The sequence below is a fragment of the Chionomys nivalis genome, chromosome 4 (assembly GCF_950005125.1).
Source record: "Chionomys nivalis chromosome 4, mChiNiv1.1, whole genome shotgun sequence".
In the NCBI taxonomy this organism is placed as follows: Eukaryota; Metazoa; Chordata; class Mammalia; order Rodentia; family Cricetidae; genus Chionomys; species Chionomys nivalis.
This window is the reverse complement of record NC_080089.1, coordinates 108,228,494-108,252,509: the sequence shown is the minus strand read 5'-3', so window position 1 is coordinate 108,252,509 and position 24,016 is coordinate 108,228,494. Positions and strand designations below refer to the sequence as shown.

The 24,016-nt window shown below is 42.7% G+C and overlaps 1 protein-coding gene across 15 annotated transcripts in view; it reads left to right on the top strand.

The window, feature by feature from the left end:
• Arpp21 (cAMP regulated phosphoprotein 21) overlaps window positions 1-24,016 on the top strand; it is a 160,555-nt gene that overhangs the window by 43,665 nt on the left and 92,874 nt on the right. For 12 of the 15 annotated variants that reach the window (XM_057768307.1, XM_057768315.1, XM_057768313.1 and 9 more), the window contains exons 2-9: window positions 1,578-1,758; window positions 3,426-3,589; window positions 4,461-4,502; window positions 5,180-5,269; window positions 9,593-9,737; window positions 11,085-11,163; window positions 11,926-11,985; window positions 12,674-12,814. In XM_057768307.1, coding sequence (XP_057624290.1) covers window positions 3,464-3,589; window positions 4,461-4,502; window positions 5,180-5,269; window positions 9,593-9,737; window positions 11,085-11,163; window positions 11,926-11,985; window positions 12,674-12,814 — 683 coding nt within the window. In that variant the 5' untranslated portion in view covers window positions 1,578-1,758; window positions 3,426-3,463. Of the gene's footprint in view, window positions 1-1,400; window positions 1,486-1,577; window positions 1,759-3,425; window positions 3,590-4,460; window positions 4,503-5,179; window positions 5,270-5,827; window positions 6,342-9,592; window positions 9,738-11,084; window positions 11,164-11,925; window positions 11,986-12,673; window positions 12,815-24,016 lie in introns of those variants that run through there. The other 3 variants (XM_057768312.1, XM_057768311.1, XM_057768321.1) reach the window with 3 other exon arrangements.

Below are 24,016 nucleotides of genomic sequence, written 5' to 3'. Positions count from 1 at the left end.
GGCTTGGCTTTGAAGTGCCGTTGTCATTTGCCTGCTGCATTCAATGCCCTGTACAACCGCGAGGGGCAGGGAAAGGAGCAAAGGCTGGAGATAATTCACAGTAATTTCATTCGCTTTGGGAAGAGGAAAGCAACACACACATAAAAAGCACTTGGTCACTTTATCTAACAGGAGTGTTTGTTCTAGATAATGGGCTCACAAGCAAATTGACCATTTCTTAGTTTTTTTTATTAAATTACAACTGGGCATCTGTCGTAGTAGCTATGGTACAAGAGGTCAGAATAGAAAAATTTTAAAAAAATGAATCTCAATTAGTGATTCCTTTTGTGGGAGATGTGTGTTTGCCTATCCCAATAGCTATATGGTTTCTAACAAAAGGTGTACATTTTTAAACCCAATTATCCATTGGTAGAAAAGATGAATAAATCAGAAATTATTGATGGGATGCTTGGTTGTATTTTCAACAGTTGTTTCCCACTGCACAACAAATGGCTTTGTAACCCAATATGCTATTAACAGCACCATTGCCAAATCTGAAAGGAACCAGGCAGGCTCATCTAAGCTAGAGGGGAGGAGATGGCAAGGAGAAAGGGTTTCTAGCCTCTGGTGCAGTAGCTGGCTGCAGCTTGTGTTTTCACAGGCGATAGGACCCAAGGGGTGTGTCTGCTGCTGGAGTCAGCAGGTGTGCCCCCCCCCCAACAGGAGGCTGAGAGTTTGGGCTGTGGTTTGCTTTTTCGCAAAAGCCATCAGGAGCCCCCGACTCTCTGTTTGTATTCAAGTTGTCTGCGCGGCTGCTCCTGTAGGAGTTGCGCGAAAAGAAAGTGTACGTTAGAGCATGGATTTGTTCACCAGAGGCTTGGAGTGTGCCAATCCGCGACTTGTTAAGACAGCGATTCTTTGCTGTCATAGGCAATGCTCCGCTGGCAGAGCCGTCCCGGTGGGGAGGGAAGGGAGGGAATGGAGAGGTTGTTCACCATGAAGCCTGGATGCTAGGGATGTTTTACAACTGTCAGCGTGATGGAAGGCGCTCTCTCAGCTGTGCCAGCGCAAAAGTTCTCTCTTTCAAACTTTAGAGACAAGGCCTCGTTAAAACAAAGCCTGAACACACTGCGTGAAGTTACCTCTCACAGAGGGACTCACGGAATTAAAGCACACCCCATCCACCTATAACTTAGACAAAGGTTTCCATTTAGAAACAAAAAGGACAAATTTTTAGCATGTAGGTGACTTTGATTCTCATTCAGGCAAACACACAAACTTGTTTTTTTTTTTTAAATGCAAAGTGCGAGATTTCACTAAAAAAGGTTAAAATTGAAGTGAGTAATCTTCGGTGCATAATTCAGTTGTTAATTTTAGCTCCTTGCGTGGGTGCCGCTCTGACTTGAACAGCCGGCTGTAGCCTTCATTGGAGAAGAAGCCGGCAGCTTGGGCCAGGTGGGGCTGGAGCAAGCTGGGAGAGGGATTTGCTGGAAGCCGGTCATTAGTGTTAGAAACCCAGTCTTACTTATTGCGTGCCTCTCCCGCCTGCCGCCTGCCACGGCTGTTGCCATGATGACTGACTCTTGCTCCTTTTTCAGGTTGTCGGCCATGTGTCAGACTGTGTAAGGGAACTGCCCGGAGATGGACATTCTGGACTGCTGATGGGGACATGGGACGGCAGTTACCTCTGATCACTTGTGTGGATTCTCCCGGGGCAGAACGACAGAAGCCGGCTGGCAGTCATTCGTCCAGATCTCCCGCTGGAATTCCGTGTGAAAGGTAAAGCAGAGGCGGGGCTGCAGCTCCTGTTGCATAGACGTTCACCACAAGCCACCTCAAAGTGGGGACCCGTTTTTCTGTTTTTTTTTTTTTTTTTTTTTTTTTCCGGGGAGCCCTTGGGCTTGGAGTTTTGAAAATCAGAGCTCTGTTAGCTCACTCTTTAATTTTTTTTTTAACTGAAGCACTCCGAAAATTGATTTGGGGCAACAGAAGTTCTTTGTCTTCTGTTCAGAGAAAGCGAGCTGTTCACCAATGGGAAAATGAAACTTTTATTTTGTTAAGCACACATGCTGGGTGCGGCTGAGATGGAAGAAATTTGCCCAAAGGTGGCAGATCCTAAAACTTCTCCAAACTTAAAATCAGCAAGCTAACCAGCTCAAAACTCTGCCTCCTTTGTAGAAACTTTTCCTTCTGCAATCCCACAATCCTCTGCCAAATAGGTCCATGTGCTTGAAATGTTTTGTTGCATGCCATCTGCTCTGTCAGGGTGGGTTTTAGCAAATTAGCAATCGAATTTGCCATGGCCTTCATTTGTCTCCTGCTTCCAGCGGAAAGTAAAGTTACTAAATTAGTAAATGCTAATACAACCACACTCAGAGCTATGGGAGCATAAGCTGTTCTATGCCAGTTACCTCTGGACTGGACTGGGGAAGTCTGTGAAACACGGGACTTTCTAAGCGGCAGCTGCCCAAATCCCGCCCCTCTCCTCCCTTCTTCCCTTCCTTTTCTCCCTCTCACTTTTTCCTTTCTTTCCTTGTCCCTTTTTCCTCCCCTTCATTTTTTCATACTTTAAGAAGTGAACAGGATGTGAATAAGCAAATTTGTGAGCAGGTCAGAGGGAGAGACGTACCAGGGATTTTTTGGGTAGGTGGGGGAATACAATAATGGAATTAAAGTCTAAAAAGCCACTTCCTGTGTATAGAGCAGTGCTCTGTGAGGGCGGAGTGGCAGGGGGCGACAGCCATAGTCCTTAGTCCCCTTGCCTTGCAGGGGGCTTCTCCAGAGCTTGTAGCGAAAGGACCTGGCAGGGTCCTAAGGAGAGGTAGTTGCTGCTGTTTTTGTTGGTTGTTAATTTGAAGTCTGAGTGTGCTGACCCTAGAAGGTTCATGGTCAAAAGCAGATCCCAGGTGTACAGGAAATCATAACCTTTCCATCTGAGTTTTGTCCCCTTGTTTGTCCAGAAGACAGTGCACTGTATTCCTTGTTGCTAGTGGGGTGTTTCCATGGTTGAAAACTTATAAATGACTTTCTGAATCATATCTGAGGTACCACCTTCACCAGTAGGACCTCTTGACTCAGAAGTTAGGGGTCACTTGTTGAAGCACTGGGGGACTATCCCTACTTTCTTCTTTCCCTCTGTAGCAGAATGCGGGGACTAAGAGTTGGGTGGGAGCCACGTGTCTCAGCTAAGATTAGTTGCTTCACTTTCACAGAAGGTGCCTGCATATGCACCGGTGTGTGCATGGAGGGCTGAGGCTGAGCTGACGTAACTGCCTCCTGTGTGTGCATTTGACTTGCTCGATCCTCCTGAGCTTGGCAAGTTGGCAGGGATGCTGGCCTGCACCTTTGCCTGTGAATTCGTAGGGGACCGCAAGAGAGCTCAAGAATAATTTTCAACGCTTCCTTTGCAAACTGATATTGTCTTCTGATACTGTCTAACCTTTTAGGGCCTAAAACCTCATTGTTTTAATTTGCATCTGGGAGAATGTCTGAGCAAGGAGAACTGAACCCAACCATAGTGGAGGAAGGGCGGACTGAGCCAGAGTCTTCCCCGGAAAATGGCATCCTCAAATCGGAAAGTCTGGATGAGGAAGAGAAGCTGGAACTTCAGGTGAGCCAGGGGGCTTGTCCTCAGCTTTTCACCTCTAGGATCTAAAACTGCTTTAGAAATTTAGTAGACCAGGATTCAGGAGATCAATGGGCAAATCCTCATCCAATTGTGTTTGTTTGTTTGTTTTGTTGTTTTTAAATGAAGCCACAAGATGCCTTTAGAAATGAAAACTAAAATTCAAAGGAGCATATTTAATTACTGAATCTCCATACAGGAGCCTACTACCCCTCACTAGACCACCTCAAGCTGTGTGTGTAATGCTCTCTAGCATCTTGACCCAGATTCCCTGCCTCATGGAAAGACAGAGACATAGCTCATAGCTGAGAAATGTCAAAGTCATATATTCTATTCACCACAGACATGTTTAGGTTTGAATCTTATCAGACCAGTCTAACCTCGAGAGTCCCCAGCTGAAGAGTCAGGGCACTAAAAAGGACTTGGGGAGGAGTGGGTGCTTTCAGCAGCTGGAAGAAGCCAGGGAGAAGCAGGGGAGAAGCAAGGAAGAAGCAGGGGAGAAGCATGGGAGAAGCAGGATTAAACAGGAAGTGAATTACAAAGAGAAAGCGCTGGTTCGGGGAAGGTCAACTGAGCTTGTAAATGGTACAGATTTTCTTTTAACTGATTTACCAATGTGTTAGCATTTTCCATGAGCCAATCTCCTCAAAGGTCAATGATCACATAATGATCCATCAGCCAGACTGTCTTCTCTTCTCTCCAGTGTTTGCTCTGAGGAGAAAGAACTATAAATGACAATGTCAAAATTTAGGACTTTGGCCAGGAGGGTGTCCTTCCTGGTGGTCAGAATACCTTTGCTTCCACTGAGGAGAGCTCCATTGTTGACTATTTGCTTTCTTCTGTTTCTACCACGCAGCGGCGACTGGCGGCTCAGAACCAAGAGAGAAGAAAATCCAAGGTAGGGATCTTCAGCTTCCCAAGAGAGTCACTACCAGTTCCAGTAAATCACACATTTCCCATCAAAGCCGCAAGTACCCACAGCCAGGCTGTGGTGGGTCCTGGCTGTTTGGTTACAACGTGGTTATGACCTTTTTTTCTGATACAGGTGCTTCTTGTTTACGACCTGAACACCCATAGCGTTCTAATTTCTCTGTTTTTTGTGTGTTTTTCTTTTGTATTTTTAACACTGAAGGCCGCAGTGCTGCTTTACACAGGAGTTTTTGTTTGTTTGTTTGGAGGTAAATTTAGAGTAGACATTTCGGTCTTCTAAGTGATTTCTACCTAGAAGTAACTAGAGAGTGTCTCAGTGCTTGGAGCGCCTCCTTAGTGGAACCCTCTATTTTAGTTTTAATGGGAATTCATTGTGGAGTGTTTCGTCTGATATTTTCACAAAATGATAGCCATTCACCCATCACTCACATGGGTCAAGAGAGTGAAAAATTGTTGCATAAGTTTGTCTTCCCCCTTTGGCAAGGGCTTTCGGATTCTCTCTTCGCCCTTTGCACACAGAATCACGCAGAACTTTAGATCCTGCTCTGAGAAACCTGATTTGGAAATATTTGTTCCATTGTGGTGCCCATCCTTTGACAGTCTGAGAATGTTTTCTGTTTTTTACCTGCCTTCCTCAATCCCCAGTCAGGAGCAGGCAAAGGGAAGCTCACCAGAAGCCTGGCTGTCTGCGAAGAGTCTTCTGCTAGACCTGGAGGGGACAGTCATCAAGACCAGGTATAAAGTCTGCTTTGAGAAGGACTTGCATGACTAGATCTCTGTTTGAACGGCCAATTGCTAATTTGACACTAAATCATGTTTTAGGGAAGAGAATAGGAACTGGAGAAAGCGTTTCCTTGCTTCATCCTGTTTCTGAGACAGGCTGCATAGTTAAAAGTTTGGAGCTGGGTCCATAACCTAGCAAGTAAACTGCTTGTCCCACAAGGATGTGAGCCTAAGTTCAACCCCCAGAGTGCACTTAAAAAGCTGGCCATGGTTTGTTCTCTCAGCACGGTGGAAGTCAAGTCAGGCAGATTGGTTCCTGGGGTTCAAGGGCCAGCCAGCCTAGGGTCTAGTCAGTGAACCCCAGGTCTCAAACAAAGAAAAAGAAAGTGGTAGATGGTACCAGAGGAGACGAGGTCGTCCTCCAAACCCACGTGTACATGTACCCACACACCCCGTGTGCCTCCCACAAATATGCAAATATACCCCCACCCACATTCACACCCATCTGCCCCCATACACAACTAGTTTAAATGTGTAACAGAGGATATTGCATTTGTTTTTTTTTTCCAGACGCTCTGAAAACTGCAAATGGAAAGAAACTCAAAAGAATTTAGATTAAAACTTAACTTAAAAAAAAAAAGATATAAGTGGGCACAATAGTACTGGAAGTTCACCAAGGCTCTCTCTTGATAAGGCTGAACCAAATACACCCCAAGTACCCTGTCTTTAGGGAGACAACTTACCTCTCAGCTGCCCAAATGCACCTGCCTATAAAAACAAACAAACAAAAAATCCCACACAACTGTTGGCTCCTATGAGACTTAAGAAACAGTGGCTAAGGTGCCCTAGGTTTTGGAGAAATACCCTTATGATCTTTTGAGAGAGTTTTTTAAATTTTATTTTTGGGTGAATACTGCAAAATGTTCCAGAAAAGCATCTGAGCTGGTGGTGAATTTGATACTAATTAGTTGCTGTGTCATCCTTACCTTTGCTCCTTTCTGCAAGATGAGTTGGCGCCCAAAACTTAAAAGTCCAGGAAAACTCTTCGTGAGCAAATGAAGCCCTTCATAGCTTTTTTTTTTTTTTTTTTTTTTTTTTTTTTTTTTTTTTTTGCCTTTTAGCCATTATATTTACTTCTGAAAAACACGGTCTTGATGCAGATTATTTTTATTATTTTATCAGAGGCAAAGGCAGTCAAGACAAAAGTCAGATGATCTGCCTAAGAGCCCAAGGGAGGAAAAATTGATTACAAAATCATTAGCTTTTGTTTGGGTTTGTTTGGCTTCTCTTTCATCCCCTCCTCCCTTCTCACTTTAATTGAAATCCTCTGCATTCTCTTTACTGACACAGAGAACACGGAGAGCACCTTCTTTTAAAGAACCAAAAAACAAATTCCTTATAGATTTTGTCCTAAGAGTGTTTTCTTTTCTAGTCTCATTTTCTTAACATGCCACTCATGTGGAGAGGCACAAGCAAGCTGTCATTCAGTAGCCATTATTGTGTTTCGTATACAGCCTTTTTTTCTTTTAAAGTTGGGCTCTGAGAAACATGTGGCTTTTCTTCAGCATTTTCTGTGTGCTTCTATTATTAATGGCGATGGAAAAGGTGGAATGATATGAATATCTTGCCTTGTACTATCGATGTGGATTGATGGTTTCTAATGTACGGCATATGGTTTACGTGAAACCCTGTAGACTCTGGGAGAAGTAACGGCCCAGTTGTCCCTCACTCCTAATGCCAGGCAAAGGAGACCAGCCTCTGTAGAGGTCATTTGTTCTTTGTCTCCTTTAACAAGGAACAGGAGGAGTTTTGGTAGGGGTCACCTGTATCATAGCACCCATTCCAGAGGCAGATCTAGGTACTTCCACACAATGAGTGCAAACGGTGCTTTGTTCCTGCTGGTTCTGAACCCAGAAAATAGGACTGGTGTAGGAGGAGAGAGCTAGGGTCCTCGAGCTTTCTGTTGGCTAGCCAAAGAATGGCGGAGATACGGGGTTGGTAGAAAACCAACAGACACATATATAAGCAAATGGTCCCTTCTTGGAGTTTATATTGCCTTCAGTAGATACCACTGGACACTTAGAAAATGTGCGGACTGACTCCCACAGAAGTATACAGTACATGGAATGTATCGCTTCCCCCATGTTTGTATATTCACAGTATTTGGAAAACTGCCTTCATTTTCTTGTGTGGGGAAAACTCTCGTTCCCTGTATTACTTGATCTCAGCCCCACACCTGATGGATGGTTCAGTCTGTCTTTGAGTTAAAGGAAGCGTGCTTTTCCAATGTTATATTATTTACTGACCAGTGTGTTTCTGCAACTTGAATCATTCTTTTACTGTTGTTGGGTATAAACTTATCCTGTACCAATGTATTTATTAACACTTGTATTTTAATATTGAGCATATCAATAAAAATATTAAAAAATAACAGATTGTTTTTTACCAACTCTACAGCACTTTTTGTGTGTTCTTTCTACACCATACTGTATATTTATGTGTAGAAAATATATTTTTTTAATCCTGAATGTAGCAATTGTCAACACAAAGCACCGATTTGTGCCCTTTTTCTACAGTGGATGTCTTTGGCCTCTGTTTTTATGTGTGGAATATATTGCCAACATGGTGAGTTTTAGCTTCCAACTAGGAGATGGATGAATGGTTCCAAGAGTTCTGAAGAAGGAGTCTCTCCTGACTCACGTGTTCACAGCTTGTCCCCGAGTCTACTGATGGACTGACTCTTCCCCTCCCCTCCTGAGACACATCTCAGCAGGCAATGTTTCAGGGATTTCCTGAAAGAGTAAAAGTAAAATCAAGACCCTAGGTCCTACTTGAACCCTCCTGGATTGCCACAGTTCTGTTCCTCATCATGCAAAGAACGACTACGGTAGAACCTCACTCTGATTTGAATATCCTGCATATATCCACCCACAGAATAAACTCTTGGGAGTCAGAAGTCCCACCTTAGTTAAAAATGTGTGGCGGTGGCGTGTTTAATCTCACCTTCTGTATTGTGGGGGTTAGAGATCTTTTTTGTTTCTATTTTTTCCTCTTGCCACCATGGTGACTTCCCTCAAGCTATCATTTCCAATGGGGTTCCTCACAAAGCATACAGCTCGTTGTGAGGAGTGCTACCTTGTGCTTATTCAGTTAGCCAGATTTGACCAGTGCCACTCTGAATCCCAAGCTGGGCACAGTTAAAGGCCAGGTCACAGGTGTTGCAGGCCAGTGTTCAGAAAGTGTTCTGTGAGAAACATTCTTCCTCACTGGGAACATTGCTCACCCCTGCCCACATAATGAAGCAGTGCCCCTGGGCAGATTTTTCACATATACATAGTCTGGCCTCATCCTCCCCAGTTCATCATAACTCTTGTCCCATACGCTTTCCAGGAACTCAAAGCCCAACAAAACATCATTTGGAGCATTCTGCTTCAAAGAAGCAAATGTGCTTTCAAAGTAATGGCTACTTCGTGTCAATCAATACAAACGGAACTGTCCCCAGAAATAAATAAATAAATAATAAATTAAGTGACTACAATAGTAGATGCAGCTCAACACTGCATCTGTACCTAGCAGCTGATTATGAGGATCTGTCTGGGAAAGAATTAACAGTAACTAAGTTGACCTAAACGTAGATTTATAGAGAACTTATGAAAACAAAGCAGGACTCACTCCATTTTCTAAAAGGCAATGCTTTCCGTGACTCTGAATTACAACAAAGTATGAATGACATTAGTAAGCAATCCCCATGACGTCAGACCTAGGATGCTCACGGCATCAGAGTTGGGTTTTCCATAGCACGTGCACTCTTCTTGACCTGGCTCCACGACAGGCTTTCTCCTGTAAGCAGGCTGTTGAGTGCATTCTTCTCCTTAGTTCTAACTGTGATTATGACTACTGGAACCTGTCTGTCTCTGTGCACATTTCTCCTTATAAGGAACTCTGGAAAGGAACTGGAGAAGCCTTTTTTAGACATGACAGTGGTTTCAATATGAGCAGATAAAGGAATGTTTCCCCCTACACGTTTAAAATTAAACTTGTAGAGAAAATAAGAGTTGTGTTCTACAGGAGTTTAGTTTGATTAAAGTTAATATTCATGAGGCAAAGTTTAGCACTAGATGTGTCTTCTGACCTCCCACTGACTCCTGGATTTTAGTTCACCTTAAAGAGCAAGTGTTCTTTGACTCTGACAGGCTCAATTTTTGTTAACCACTTAAGAAACAAGAATCCATACCTGGCTCTCATTTTTCAATGCCTACTAACCCCTGTGCAAAATGGAAGCCAGGCAGAGGTGGTTACGTCCGGCCCTAAATTATTATATTTTTTCCCCAACAGGAATCTATTCATTTACAGCTTTCCAGATTCCCCAGCCTGCAAGAGGAGGATAAATCTAGGAAGGATGATTCTGAGAAAGAAAAAGAAAAGGATAAAAACAGAGATAAACCCTCTGAGAAAGCCAAGATCAGAATGTTATCAAAAGGTGAACTTGAACATCATTTCCTTACCTTGCTTAATTGGGGCAAGCACAGCTGGAAGACATTGCAAACTGAACAGGTCTTTACAGCCCCGGGCATTCTGCACCTATTTTCCCAAATGGTCCTGTATGTGTAAAAGAAAAGAAAAGAAAAGAAAAGAAAAGAAAAGAAAAAGGGAAAAAAAGAACCTCATTTTTTTTGGTCTTTTTGTCCCTGCTCCCTTATTTGTGTAGCTAGAGAGGTTATTTTTAGCATCACTTCTTTCTTTGAATTTACTTTTGAATCTCCTCGGTGACAAGCGGAGGGAAAAGGGGAAATCAAATCTGCTCTTGCATTCAGGTTCATTGACAACTGGCTTGGATTAGCTAACAGTGGTGATGCACAGTTTTACATCTCGACTCTCAGTCTTATCTCAGAAGACAGACAGCAAGGACCTTGACACCTTCCCACTGTAAGCCACACATGGGTGTGTAGTCAGCAGACTCCCTGGCGCAGAGGACTTTGCTCTCTGTGTCTGTACACTGTTTCTGTTGTTTCATTTGTAAACAAAACTCACATCTCTATTTGGAAAAAAGCACCATTCCTTCTAAAGTCGCAGGCCCGCAGTAGAGGACTTTCAGAGTGCTGGCATCCTTCTAATTGGGCAAAGTAGACATAAGTCAAACTGTAATGAAGAGAGTCAGGCTGGAGACAGCTCAGGGAATCCCACTAGCCTAGGAATGGCAGCTACTCTTAATGTTATGCCCTGCAAACATATCCCTGCTTAAAATGGTTAACTTGGTGTCTGGATACAAACCTCAAGCTTACGGGGTATAAGAAGAAAGAGATTAAACTTTCTAAAATGGTTGTACAAACTTGAATTTATCCATCACCTGGAGACCAGAAAGACTTGAAAATATTTATCCCCTGCCCCATTTTGTACTGATTAATATTTAGATAGTTTATAATAGAAGCTTTATTTTTTTAACTGCTCCATTTTAACAGAAAAGGTTGCCAGGGGATCGCAAGCTCTTGAGGTCTCTGTGGGTTGGATGTACCTGTCATGTGGAGGCAGTGCCCCGCTGATTTTCAGCATAGTGAGAACATGTGGTATTTGACACTCCACCACCACCAGTGTGCACACTTCCCCTCCTCTGACACCAGGGTCTTCCCACAGTCAAGAGCATCCCAACCCTCAAATCTCACTTTCATTCTGACCTTACCCTGCCAGGCAGCAAATATTTTCACATCGGGAGCTTCCTTTAAACTGTACCTGAGTAGGAGGGAAATCAGAAAGGTTGTAAATCCTTTCCCACCCCTGTGTCCCCGTCATCAACCCCAACAACTCATCATCATCCTGCTCTTTGTTTCAGATTGCAGCCAAGAGTATACGGACTCTACAGGCATAGACGTGCACGAGTTTCTGATCAACACTCTGAAGAACAATTCCAGGTAAATGGTGGCACAGGCCCCCTATCTGGGGGCAGGGGGTTCAGATAGAATATTGCAACGTGATTGATCAAAACACCTCAAAGAAATCAAGCATAATACACAAATGGTCTCCTCTGGTAGCTCCCCTGAGCTTTCTCTCCCAGTAGATGGCTGACTGTAATATTTACATAACTATCCATTGCATAAGTTAGAGTGTGCCAGCTCTACTTCCCCAACCCCAAGGAAAGGAAAAAGAAGTGAAAGAAAATGATCAGTAAGAGGCAGGCGGATCTCTGTGAGTTCGAGACCAGCCTGGTCTACAAGAGCTAGTTCCAGGACAGGCTCCAAAACCACAGAGAAACCCTGTCTCGAAAAAACCAAAAAAAAAAAAAAAAAAAAAAAAAGAAAGAAAATGATCAATATTGCATCAATCAATTATACTTCAGTGCAGGTACATATTCCTGGATAATCAATACTCCAGCCTTGCTTCATTCCAGCTCTTTTGACTTGAAGTTTTTAGCGGTTGTATGTTTATTATTCAAAAATTTACATGTCATAATTATCATTAAAATGATAATATTTAACAGCACCAAATACTTAGAAAGAGAGATGAGAGCAAAATCCTAAATTCAAAATCATGGCGTGCAAGCCAAGGAGTTCATAGCATCTGAAGTTGAATCAGACACAGGTCTTCTCTTCTTCCCCTTGCATTTGATAAACTGTATTCGCCCTTTGGAAATTGAAAAGTACATGAGACCTTTCCTTTGAACATTTATTTTTCAGGGACAGGATGATACTCTTGAAAATGGAGCAGGAAATGATTGATTTCATTGGTGACAGCAAGTATGTTCAATGGCGATGCTAGCTAATTTGATGACATGTCTTAGTTCAGTATCTGAGTTAATGAATCATGCCGGAGAGAGTTGTGGGTAGATAAAACATCAGTTCACAAGAGTCTTGGTGTGCAAAATGGAGAGGGCACTGCATTTTGGAGTGGTCATTGCTTGGATCATGCGTGTCCCTGCCTGTTAACTTTGTGACAAAATGGCCATAAACAGAGGGACACTGATTAGCATGGAGGAGTCGTAATGAGAAGCGACCCTTATCATTTTTATTATAGTTTTTTAATGGGCTCCAGCTGTCTGCAGTCAGTTATGCCTGGAAATAATTATGCTGTGTTTGGTGTAAACTGGGTAATGAGACATCTCCAGATAGACATCTGCAATCTCTGTTATGTCATGTAGCCTGTCCTCTGCCTGCCTCTGTTGATAAGGTATCATGAACTAAACCAGACCACTTTGCAACAAACAAGACGAATGTGTGACTGCGAAACAGCGAAGCCTAGCACAGCCTGATCAATAAATCAGTGATAATAGAAATTTGTCTGTGAGAGAGGGCGTCCGGTGATAACGGAATGAAAGGCAGCAAGAGTTTCTGGATAAGGGAGACAGAGATGTGGAAATGCCTGTAAAACATGCTACAGACACGATATGGAGATGCCAGTTTCATTCCTCCTGTAATCCCGTTCCAGTAACCACTATAAAAAGTTCCCCCAGATGTCATCGTATCAGAGGATGCTGGTCCATCGGGTGGCAGCCTACTTTGGACTGGATCACAACGTGGATCAAACTGGAAAATCTGTCATCATCAACAAGACGAGCAGCACCAGAATGTAAGTCCCATTTTGGAAGTTTGTTTGGTATTTTCTTTTTCCATCAGGGATTGGCTTATAAGAGCACAGTATGCATTTCAAAGTATGTAACATTTAATATGTGCAGCGCTGGTTATCTTTCTGCCCTTGCAGTGGTGGGGTGGCATAGATCAGTAGAAGACTGCATGAGAACCAGGGAAGTGTGTAGAGTCCAGGTAGTGAAGTGAACTCATCTCTGGTTTTGATTTTCTTCTTTCTGTTAGCATCCCATGACGGTACACACAAAATGGTAGGGAATTTTACTTCGAAAATAGCATCCAGACAAAAACAACAGGCATTAGGCTGGGAATATACCTCAGTGGTAGAGGATTTGAATTGTCACACACAAAGTTTATTAGATTCCCAGTACTGCAAATGTATAAAACCTAAGGAAGTAAGTAGATAAATAAACGCTTGCAACAAAGCCAGGCTTGGTGGCATCAGCCTGTGATCCCAGCACCCTGAAGAGGGAGCCAGGAAGGTCATGAGTTTGAGGAGAGCCCTATCTAGGTGTGATTCGGTCAAACAGAAATGGAGGATGAGGGAGAGGAGAGAGAAGAGAGAGGAGAGGGAGGGCTGGGTAAAGCATAGGGTTTATAAAACTATGGCACACAAAGACAGAGGGATACTTGCCCTTTTCTTTCCTCTTTTTCTGATGTGGAGACACGCTCTGTTTGGCGAAAGCTCTGAATGGGAGATGAAACCTTGCTTCTAAACCCTGTTCTGCTCACAGAGGAACCCAGTCTCCTGCATTTGCTCCTTGTCACCTTGGTTTTTCCCCCTGCTCAAGATTTGAGCTTGATAGATACCTAAGTGTGAGCCCCAAGTCCTTGGTTTTTCTCCAGATAATCACAGCCTTTCATGTCTGCATCGTTCTCCTGTCCCACTGAGTCATGGAGAACACAGCAATAGGAGATATCATTTGCCTTGACCCTTGCAACTGTCTCCTTTGCACCCACGTAGGTTTTGAATAGAGCTTAAGCTACCTCTTTGGCAAACGGTGTGGCATCCTCAGAAAACAAAATGGTAAACCATCTTTTTTAAAAATAACTTTCTTCCTTAGAGACATTTGGTGACCTGTGAGTCACATGGCCTTTGTGTCTGGATGTGAGGGCAGGACACTTTTGTGTTGAACCGTGCTTTCACGGTTGGCTAAACCATTCTTTATTTTCTGTTCACCACAGGGTAGGGCAAGCAGGGTGGCCTCAAGCCTCCTTATCTCTTCCAAGCTCTGCCTGATCTCAGCAGAGGCAGAGAGACAGTTGGGAGGAGGAGCCCAGAGTAAGGAGCTGAGACCAAGTGTGGCTATTATCTCTGGGACACTGAGTGCTTAGCTGTTTTACCCTGAGTTTCAAATTGCTTATATATCTGTAGAACAGTTTGAAGTGGATAATGTTTAAGAGCCCTTGAAGCTTCAGAAATATTGGGTTCCGCACTTGCTTTCTACTGCGCTGGCAAAACACATCTCAAACTTTAGCAGCTTTGCTCTTCATCTGATTGTTGATGCTGGTGCCTCCTGTTTTGACTGTCATGGGAAGCAAAGGCCACTTTTCTTTAAGCCACCACATCTTCTGCTCTCCATCACCACTGATTTGGGTGTATTGATTATGTTTCTTCACTCTCCGTTCTAGCTTTTTTTGTGGCTTGTGGGTATCATAACACAGGAACAGACTCACTGAAAACAAGACAGAAACGGTTGACTTCCTCTTTTAATCGGTCCGTTGGATTTGACTCTGAGGCCATGGGAAATGTGGATTGGTACATAGATGGAGCAGATTAAGCCTGATAGATTTGCAACTTGTAGATAATGGTTGCAGTGGTTTTACAGTTTCGTAGTCTTGGATATCAGTCCATGTTTATACACCGGTTGCTGGGGATATTGAACTTATGTGACTATTCCTGATAGATGTTTAGCAAAGTTGCCTTTTTTGTTTGGGGGGCCTGTGGTAGGTCCACATGACTGTCTACATTTAAATTTTCATACAATTAAAATTTTAAAATTCAGTTTCTTTATCAGGTTAGTCACATTTCAACTCCTTGTAGGTGCAGAGCACATCTAGAATGTCTCTAGGACTCCAGAAACTTTTGAATTCTTTTGCATCCGTGTATTTCCATAAACCTCTAAGGTCTTGCTTCTCCAACTACCAGAAATCTGATCACTAAACCCTTTCTCTTCTAGAGAAGCACTAGTCTTGGTCACCTTTAGGAAGTCTTACTCTGTGTGTGTGTGTGTGTGTGTATGTGTGTGTGTGTGTGCTTGCATGGGCATCTGTCTATCTATGTGTACCACACGAGTGCAGTTGCCATGAAACGGCACCAGATCTCTGTAGATCTAGAGTTACAGACAGTTGTGAGCTGCCCAATACGGGTTCTGGGAACTGAACCTGGCTCCACTGCAAAAGTAACAAGCCCTGTTAACTGCTAAGCCGCCAGCTTTGTTTTTTCCTGGGACATTGTTAAATAAACTGCACATGCTCATAACCTTCAGGAGAGTGCGCAGTGAGCATGGATAGACAGCACCTCTTAAAGGTTTAGTGACTGCTTTTGGTCGCACTAAAATATCCTGTCTGATCACCCATTTTCCTTCCCACTGTCTATCATCCTTCCATGAGTCAAGTCATGCCTAACCCCACTATAAACTGTGGAGTTTCTAGGCATGAGCTGGAGCATTAGACTCTCTGGCTCCATTCCAACTGCCATGTTTCTAACCCTCAATCATTTAAGTGGCTCTTAAGGGGAAGGGTGCTAGTGGCTGAGCTGGAGGGGAAACAGCTACCTCTTCGGAACAGAAACAAAAAGGGAAGAGGATGAAACAAAGGCTCTTCCAAATAGTAGCACACTGCAATTTTCAAGGCATGCATCATGTTAGCGGTGCTAGCAAAGACTGCTCTTTTATGAGAATGTGTGTGTGCTCTAGCTGCCTACTGGATTTGAAGGTAGAAATGGATCATCTTCTTCATAGCACTGAGCGGAAGATCTAGGTACCTCGATAGTTTCCATCACTATTTGGGGTTCGGGGGAACCTTGGAAGAGTTACCTCACCAGAGCAACTGATAGTCAATCAGAGTCAGGCTAATTTGACTGACATATTGTTGTTGGATTGAAATATGTTAATTTATAAAAGGGAGAGGAGAGAGCTGGGATGGCTCCCAGTAAGAGTTGTGTTCAAGGAGTACTTTCCCAGTGTGTGCAGGTTTCTGTTGCTCCCATGCAAATCCCTGATAATACGCATTTTAATTGTTATTGTGGCTTAGGAGAACGGGTCCAGAACACAAAATGTTTAGGTGGAAGATGGAAATGAACAAAAGTTAAGGGAGAGAAACACTTTCCTTTCTTCTTTTCTTCTTTCCTTCTTTTCTTCCTTTTTTCTTCCTTCATTCATTCCTTCCTTTCTTTTTCTTCTTCCTTCCTTTCTTTCTTCTTTTTTGTTTTGTTTTGTTTTTTTAAGACAGGGTTTCTTTATGTAGCCCTGGCTGTCCTAGAACTAGCTTTGTAGGCAAGGCTGACCTTGAACTCACAGAGATCTGCTGGCCTCACCACCAAGTGCTGAGATTAAAGGCACACACCACCACCCACCCAGAGAAAAGCATTCTTGTTGGTTTGTTGCTTAGTTTTCTTCACTGACTCCTTATGATTCTGTAAGGTACTCCTGTAACAGAGATTGCCACTGTGGTCTCAGCTGCAGCAGAGTGTCGGTAGCTTCCTTCTGCCTTGGCTCTCTAGACAAGGAGTGGTTTAAGACATTCCAAACAGTGATTTGAGACTGCTGAATTCTTCACAGAAAGAAAACAGTTCTAGGTGAGATTGAGAGTACTTAGGTCATAAGGTACAATCCCTAAGTACCACATGTGAAGATGAGTGGCATCTGTCTGCCACCCTCTGTCATATCCTCAGTGATCGCCCATTAACTGCCCCATGATGGAAAGACTTGGTCTCAGCATAGACTTCCAAGTGAACTTAGAACTCCTACTTAGAACCTTGGTACTTACTGTACGTTCACTGTACCCTACACTTTAATTCATGGCTTATGTTTATTATCACATCTACTCCTCCAAGGAGCGTTCAGTTTGGGGTCTATAGAGAAAGAACAATTAGCAGGACTCAGATCTAAACAGTGTGTACAATGTGATGATTATTTCAAGCCAAACCATCTCAACTATTGAGCCAAGCACTCAAGATGTGTTTCCAGATTAGATGGGGGATTTCCAACCTTTTCATTCCCTTGTTATCTGATAAGAAATAGAAATGAGAGCTGTTATTTTAAAAATATTTTTGAAGACTTCCTTACTCTTATAAGTGAACATCAGAATTTTTCTATAATTTGATAATCCCTACTATATTGTTCTGGTTTGCCACTACTAACATGTGTGGCTCATTGAAGGAGAACAACCATGGGTCATGTTTATCAATAATGTTAGTACAGAAGATGAATTTATTTACTGTTTTCTTACAATCCCTCCATAGTCCTATATTCTCATCAGATGCATAGGAGCTTCAGCTCCATGGGGAACAAGAAACCAAGATGGAGAGAATTGGAGTCAAGTTGCTAGAGGTTTTGTATTAATACTTTCAATACATTTGAGATGTCCAGGGAACATATGGCTTTGCAGTAAAGAAACGGTGTTCTCAATGCCCTGGAGCAGTGGACAAAACTAAGGGGAATCAGCAGTCGCTTAAATGCAGGGAAGAGAGAATCCATCTATTGGATCTAAACAAGTTTATGCTAATACTCTTCATTTATTGTGCAGTTACAAAGAGCTGAGCTTTCTGCAGAGATGGTAACATCTAGTCCTTATAGCCATCTATATAAAGACTATGTTAAAGGTCACACTAGTGCCTGGAGGGGAGAGGAAGTCCACTATGAGGGAGAGAGGGAGTCACCCAAGGTCTCACTTTAACCACTGCCAACAGGAGTCCAACTCTGACCTCCAGGCTGAGGACTTTGTAATGATTCTTTCCTTCACAGAACATCCCTGGGAGACCCACCAGAATGGTATATAAAGGGGGACCTTGAGGATAGGGAGTCCTTCAGACTTGAGAAAAAGGTGTGGGTAGGGAAGTTGAGGCTTTAGGAAAGTCAGTCTGGTGTTAACAAGTGGGATGAGTTCAAGAGAGAGATAGTGACAGGGATAGAAAGGATTGGCCAAATGTTCCCATCACCAGGTTGTAGGGCTAGAGTTAGGATACCTAGGGAAAGTGTGGCGTTATCATGGAGTTCTGGTAGGAGATAGTCCAAGATGGCAGTGCCATTAGAGTTAGCCTAGGCACATTGAAGAATATATAAAATAACCGTGGCCTGTAGTGTTGCAGGTTTTCTAGGTCTCAGAACTAACCAAAGAAAGGACAGGTGAGCATATGTGACCAATTTCCTCTAGGCACACTTTTGGTCCATCAGTTGGGTCTTAATGGCTAGGGAAGCCTACCTTTGTAATCGTCTGGCTTTTGCTAAAAAGAATGCAATTTCTGTGTCTGAGATAAGCCCCTATGGTTTTGTAGTTGTTGTTATTCTTTTTTTTTTTCACATTCCATTGATTCTATTCCCTGTCCTATTCCATTGTTGCTAAATTTTGACAGCAACACAGTTTATTTCCAGCACTTTGTATCTCCCACTATTGGACTTCTGGGTGACTGTCAGATTTGGCAGTGTCCCGCACTGAAGATCCATGATGCAGATATTAGAGTCTGTGCTGCTCAGCTGCCACCAAAGACTTTATAATGCACTTGTTCTCTAGAATGTTGCTTTTATTCTTCTCTGATGTTTGAGATGAAGCCTGGAGTCTACTGTTTGCTAGGTAAGAGCTCTGCTCATGAATGACGACCCTCATTTCCAGTCTCTTTCCTTCTTCGTAGTGTTATTTTTGTCTTCAGACTAGATCTCACTGGACCAAGATGGGCTTGAGTGTGTGAGCTCCTGCCTCAGTTTCTAATGTAGCTGGGTTCAGAAGCATGAGACTCCATTCCATGCTAATGTTGCCTTTTGGACATTTAGGAAGAAATTAAAGCTCTGAAAGTAATTTTTGTTAAGTTTTTCTATCTCACAAATAATGTGCCTGTTATATTAGAAGCTTTGTGCTTTTCTTTGTCTCTCAGATCTTCATTTTCTCTCAATTATTCTTCTACATTTAGCACAAAGATATTCTTTGTTCTTTTTGTGGAAGTTCCCCCTCCCCACTTTCTTTATCTCCTACTCCTTTTCTTTATCCCAGAGAAAGAATGTAGATCTGGAGTTGACCATTTGGAGACTGGAAACTATCTACTCACACTAGCCCTTCCCACAAACAGTGTGATTATTACCCGTGCATACCTGTATATCTCTGCATACTGCAGATCAACTTTTAACTTGTCTCTGATAATTTTCCTGTTAAAAGGTTGTCATCTCTTCAGCAATTTCTATTTCATTTTACATCCACCCACTCCCCTTGCCTCAAATTCCCTACCCTTAGGAGTGCAGATCAGAGCATGGCAAGAGCAAATGCATAGGACAACTGTACTTTCTCTCTCCACAAACCAGGAGACAGAGGCAGTGGTCCAAAGGATACTGCGAGTCATGGGGAGGATTTCCATGAGCTTGTGGCAGCCTGGGGTACATAGAGAGCTTCACACCAGTCTGGTTACAAGATAAATTTGAGTCTGAGCCCCTGTCTCAAGCACAAAGCAAAGCAATACAAACAAAAAGAAAATTAAGTACTTAGGATTCAACCCCATGATTCTTGAGTATGTGGTGTGGAGTGACAGCTTCAGAAAACACAGTCAACTGAGAGATCCATTCAGGAAATCATGAACAACAAAGCCTGTTCTAGCTAGAGAAAGCTTCTCTAGAAGGTGACATACATGAGATGAAGGGTCTTTGCTAAGAATCCCTGAAGAGAAGGGTCATTACCGTACTAGTCACGGGATTCTTGGCCTTGCACCCTCTCAGGGCACTGACCCAGGACAGAAAGCTTGGACATAGGTGAAGGACCACACACTCTGCTGAATGCCCTGAAGCTCTGAGTCTTAACTTGGGGGGCTTAGGGTGTCTGCAATGGAGAGTTTCATACCTTCCAGGTGACTGTGTTTTCACTGAAGCAAAACGAAACAAGGAGCAAACATGGGCTTCCTCCCATGTTCATGAGTTCCTGTCCTTGGTTTAGAGCTGTAAGGGGCACTGTGAGCACACTGGCAGCATGTGGAGCCCACGCTTATTTGAGGCCTCTGCAGAGGACCAGGCGCCCATCTATGTAAATACATCTCAGAGTGCTTGGTTAGTACCCTGCCATTTCTAAACGTGGTGAATCTACTGTTAGCTTTTCATAAGGATGGTGCTACCAATCATCTGACTAGAACCCAGAGATCAGATGCCTGAAACTACATTGCTCTCAGTAGAACCAGGAGACTTATGAATGGAACACATTCTACTTCTCGTTCCCTATCTGATCGACAAAGATGCTATTCTGTTCAGCTACGTGTACCTATTGTTTAATGATAGAATCGGAATCATTAACATACTCATCTCCCTCAATGTAACATGATTAATAAAAACCCAGAGTCTGATATCGAGGCTCAACCTAAAGGTCAGAAAAGCAAAACATCCAGCCACTGGTCCTTACCTCTACCTCAGTCCGAAAGGACGATCCTTCCTCCAGGAATCCTCAGAATGAGACTGTGTCTGAGAGCTGTCTCCTTTCATCTTATATTTCTCTCTGAGGCTGAGATAAAAAGTGTGCACCACTACCACCTGGTTTCTATGGCAAACTAGTGTGGTTACTGGGATTAAAGGTGTGTGTCATCACTGCCTGATCTGAAAGGCTGACCAGTGGGACTGTTTTATTCTCTGATCTTCAGGCAAGCTTTATTTATTAAAATACAAATGAAATGCCACTACACCAAAACATTTGCCCATTCTTCAGGAAGACACCTAGGTCCTTCATAATCTCTTAAAATCAAACTCAGAGCTCTTTGTTGACATTGGTCAAACTCTGTGTCACTTCCCTGAAACATTATGTTGTCTCTGTAGTACTGTCTTGCTTTTTCCTCTGGGAGTATAAGACTCCATGCGTGAGAGAGGATCTCAGAAACAGAGCAAGGAGGAAAACAAGTTTATTGTGTTCCCTTTTCCAGTTGTATGGTAGAGTTTACTACTGAATTTTGGAAACAAAGCAAGCACTCACCTTGTATACAGATAAAATCTGTACTATGATTATTCTTACATGATGGAATGATGCATCTGAGGGTATATTTATTTGTTTGTTTGATCTGACATTTATTCACTTAGCTCTCAACATTGTAGGATGTCGAGACAGTCCATCTTATAGGATAGGAACCAAAGCCCTAGCCTGTCTTACTTGGTCAGTTCACAGAAGGCCACAGTCAAAGGCCCGGAGCTCCTGCCTCTCAGCTCTTAACCTTTCAGAGGTTATGGAAAGAGGAATTACCATTTATAGAATCACTAATGTCGAGTTATGCTGAAAGCAAGAGGGTGACTAAGCAGTGTTCTTTCACTGCTATGAATTGATTCACTTTCAAAAATACTCATTTGCATTTAATTATTTTTAAAACTGTGCAGAGAGACTTGGAGATAGCCCAGTGCTTGCTATGCAAACATGACTACCTGTTCGATCCCCAGAATGCACATAAAAAGTCGGGCTTGATGATGAGTGCTTGTAATCCCCAAAGTGGGGAAATAGAGACAAGAAGCTTGCTGAGGCTCACTGGCCAGCCAGCATGGCCAAACTGGAAAATTTCAGACCTATGAGAAACCCTGTACTAAATAAAACTAAACAACAACAACAACAAAAAGCCCAAGATGGATCATGTGCAGAGGAATGGTACCTGAGGTTGACTCTGAGCTTCATACACACATGCACATGCACCACACATACATATGTACACATACACATACTTGAGCACACAAAAAATGTTAAAGGAGCCAAAATAAAGAATGTTTAACAATAAAGAAGATAGTAAAACTATGAGTTGTCTTAGCTCACTTACTAATAAGCTAAGTAAACATGGCTTCATGGCCTTAAAGTATGTTAGGCAAAGAAATACTTCCCAAGTATTCATCACTGTGGGTACCATGCTTTGAAAAGCGAAGTGCTTAGCCATCTTCTGTTCACTGTGTGGAAAGTCAGATTCACTAGGATTGAACGTGTAAATACACATGCACACCCACAGGACATAAATCCAAGATTGTGTGTGTGTGGTTTAATGCATAATACATACTGCAATCTGGACAACCACAGAAAGGATATCACCCAATACACACTATCTTTAATATTGGCCTATCTCTATAATAGTTCTTGAGGAAGCAAAGTTGTTCTGACTCTAGTCTCAAAGTCCAGAGATGTTCACTGAAGACAGAGGGAATGGGCTGAATCCTGAGGGCTTGCCTTGCCACTTCTAGATTCACCTACAGTATCAACAGTTGTGTCGTGGGTGATTTTAGGGAGTGCCTGAAGATGAGGGTATCAGTGATGTGGATGTTACAGTAGGTTGTAGAGCTCAGGAGATTCTTCCAATTGGAATCTACCAAAAGAATGAGCACATACAAAATACCTTTAATCCCATGATCTGACTTCTTCCCACCTCAGCCCCTTCCAGATCCCACAGTGAATGCAGAGGAGAACAATTCTAACTTCTCAAGCTCTCGTTTCCCCGCCCTCTCCTTCAAACCAGGAGAAAAAGCTTAACTTTTCTTTATATGTGCAAAAGCAAGCAAACAAAATGGTGGTTCTTTATCAACTGAATCACAAATGGCCATTCTTCATGAGTGGAAACATAATATTTACCTGTAAGTTTTAATGGGCTAATTCACACAAACATTATAAGGTACAAACAAAAAGCCCTTCATTCCAAGAAACACCAATTATTTTTTGCAGTTTTCAAAGAGGGAATTATTTCCATAAACATCTGACTGGCCCATTTCAACTCTCATGAATCAAACATTATTAAAATCTTATGACGCAAATTGGATCTCTCATAATATCTAGCTCTGATGAGAATGTTGGTTGAATATTTCGTGGCATGCTCTGAACTGAGTGGTGGCTCAGCGGGTAATGACCCTGGCTGCCAGGCCTGACAACCTGAGTTCAATCACTAGGTCCCACACAGTGGACTGAGAAAAGCAACTCCTACAAGTTGCCCTATGACCTTCACCTGCATGCACACACATACATGTGTGATAAATGAAATGTAATAAAACTTACAGTATAATTTATTGACATGTCTACCAATTTTGCATAGTCATAAAATATAAACAGTATAATAAGATTTTCTATCTGTTATTTCCAGCCTCGCTAGTACCAGGCAAAACACTTCAGGGTTCACCAGGGTTGATTGCATCTATTCAGTCCTCCTATGTATGTTAAAGTACATATTATATTTTTCCAATTCATGCAACAAAGCAAATGAGCAGGACTCCTCCTTCATGGAGACTGTATAAATTTTCAAAGTAAAAAACCCAACAGTCAATAGTGTACAGGACTAAAAAGACTCAGCATGTGTTAGGCTTGTCCCGCAGTGTTGTTTATATGGTAAAAACATCTTAATATTAATGATATTCCACAGTAAACATTTATGATCATTTCTTCTACAGTCATCAGTGTATATTCCAAAATGCACTTGGTTTTGTTTTAGGGAATAGAAATTAGAGTCATATATATTAATAGAGTCAGATATATTAACATAGCGTTATTTTTTTAAATACATTTGTTAATTATCTGAGAATTTGTTGCTGGCTAGTTTTATATCCTCTTGATACTAGCTAAAGTCATCTGAGACAGGGAACCTCAATTGAGCAAATGCCTCCCTAAGATCAGCCTGAGGAATGGCCTCTAGAGCATTTTCTTAATTAGTGATTGATCAGGGAGGTCCCAGTCTGTTTTGGGTTGTGTCACTCCTGGCATGGTGGTCCTGGGTTCTGTAAGAAAGCAGGCTGAGCAAGCCATGAGGAGTAATCCAGCAAGCAGCGTCCCTCCATGGCCTCTGCATCAGCTCCTGCCTCCAGTTTCCTGCTCCCTGTTTGAGTTCCTGTCCTGACTTCCTTCAAGGATGAGCAGTGATGTGGAAGTGTGAGCTGAATAAACCCGTTCCTCCGCGAGTTGCTTTTGGTCGTGATGTTTCAGTGCAGCAATAGAAGCCCTAACCAGGATAGATTTCACGCAATTTAATTTGATCGTATTTACCTCAAGTTCCTCCCCTTTG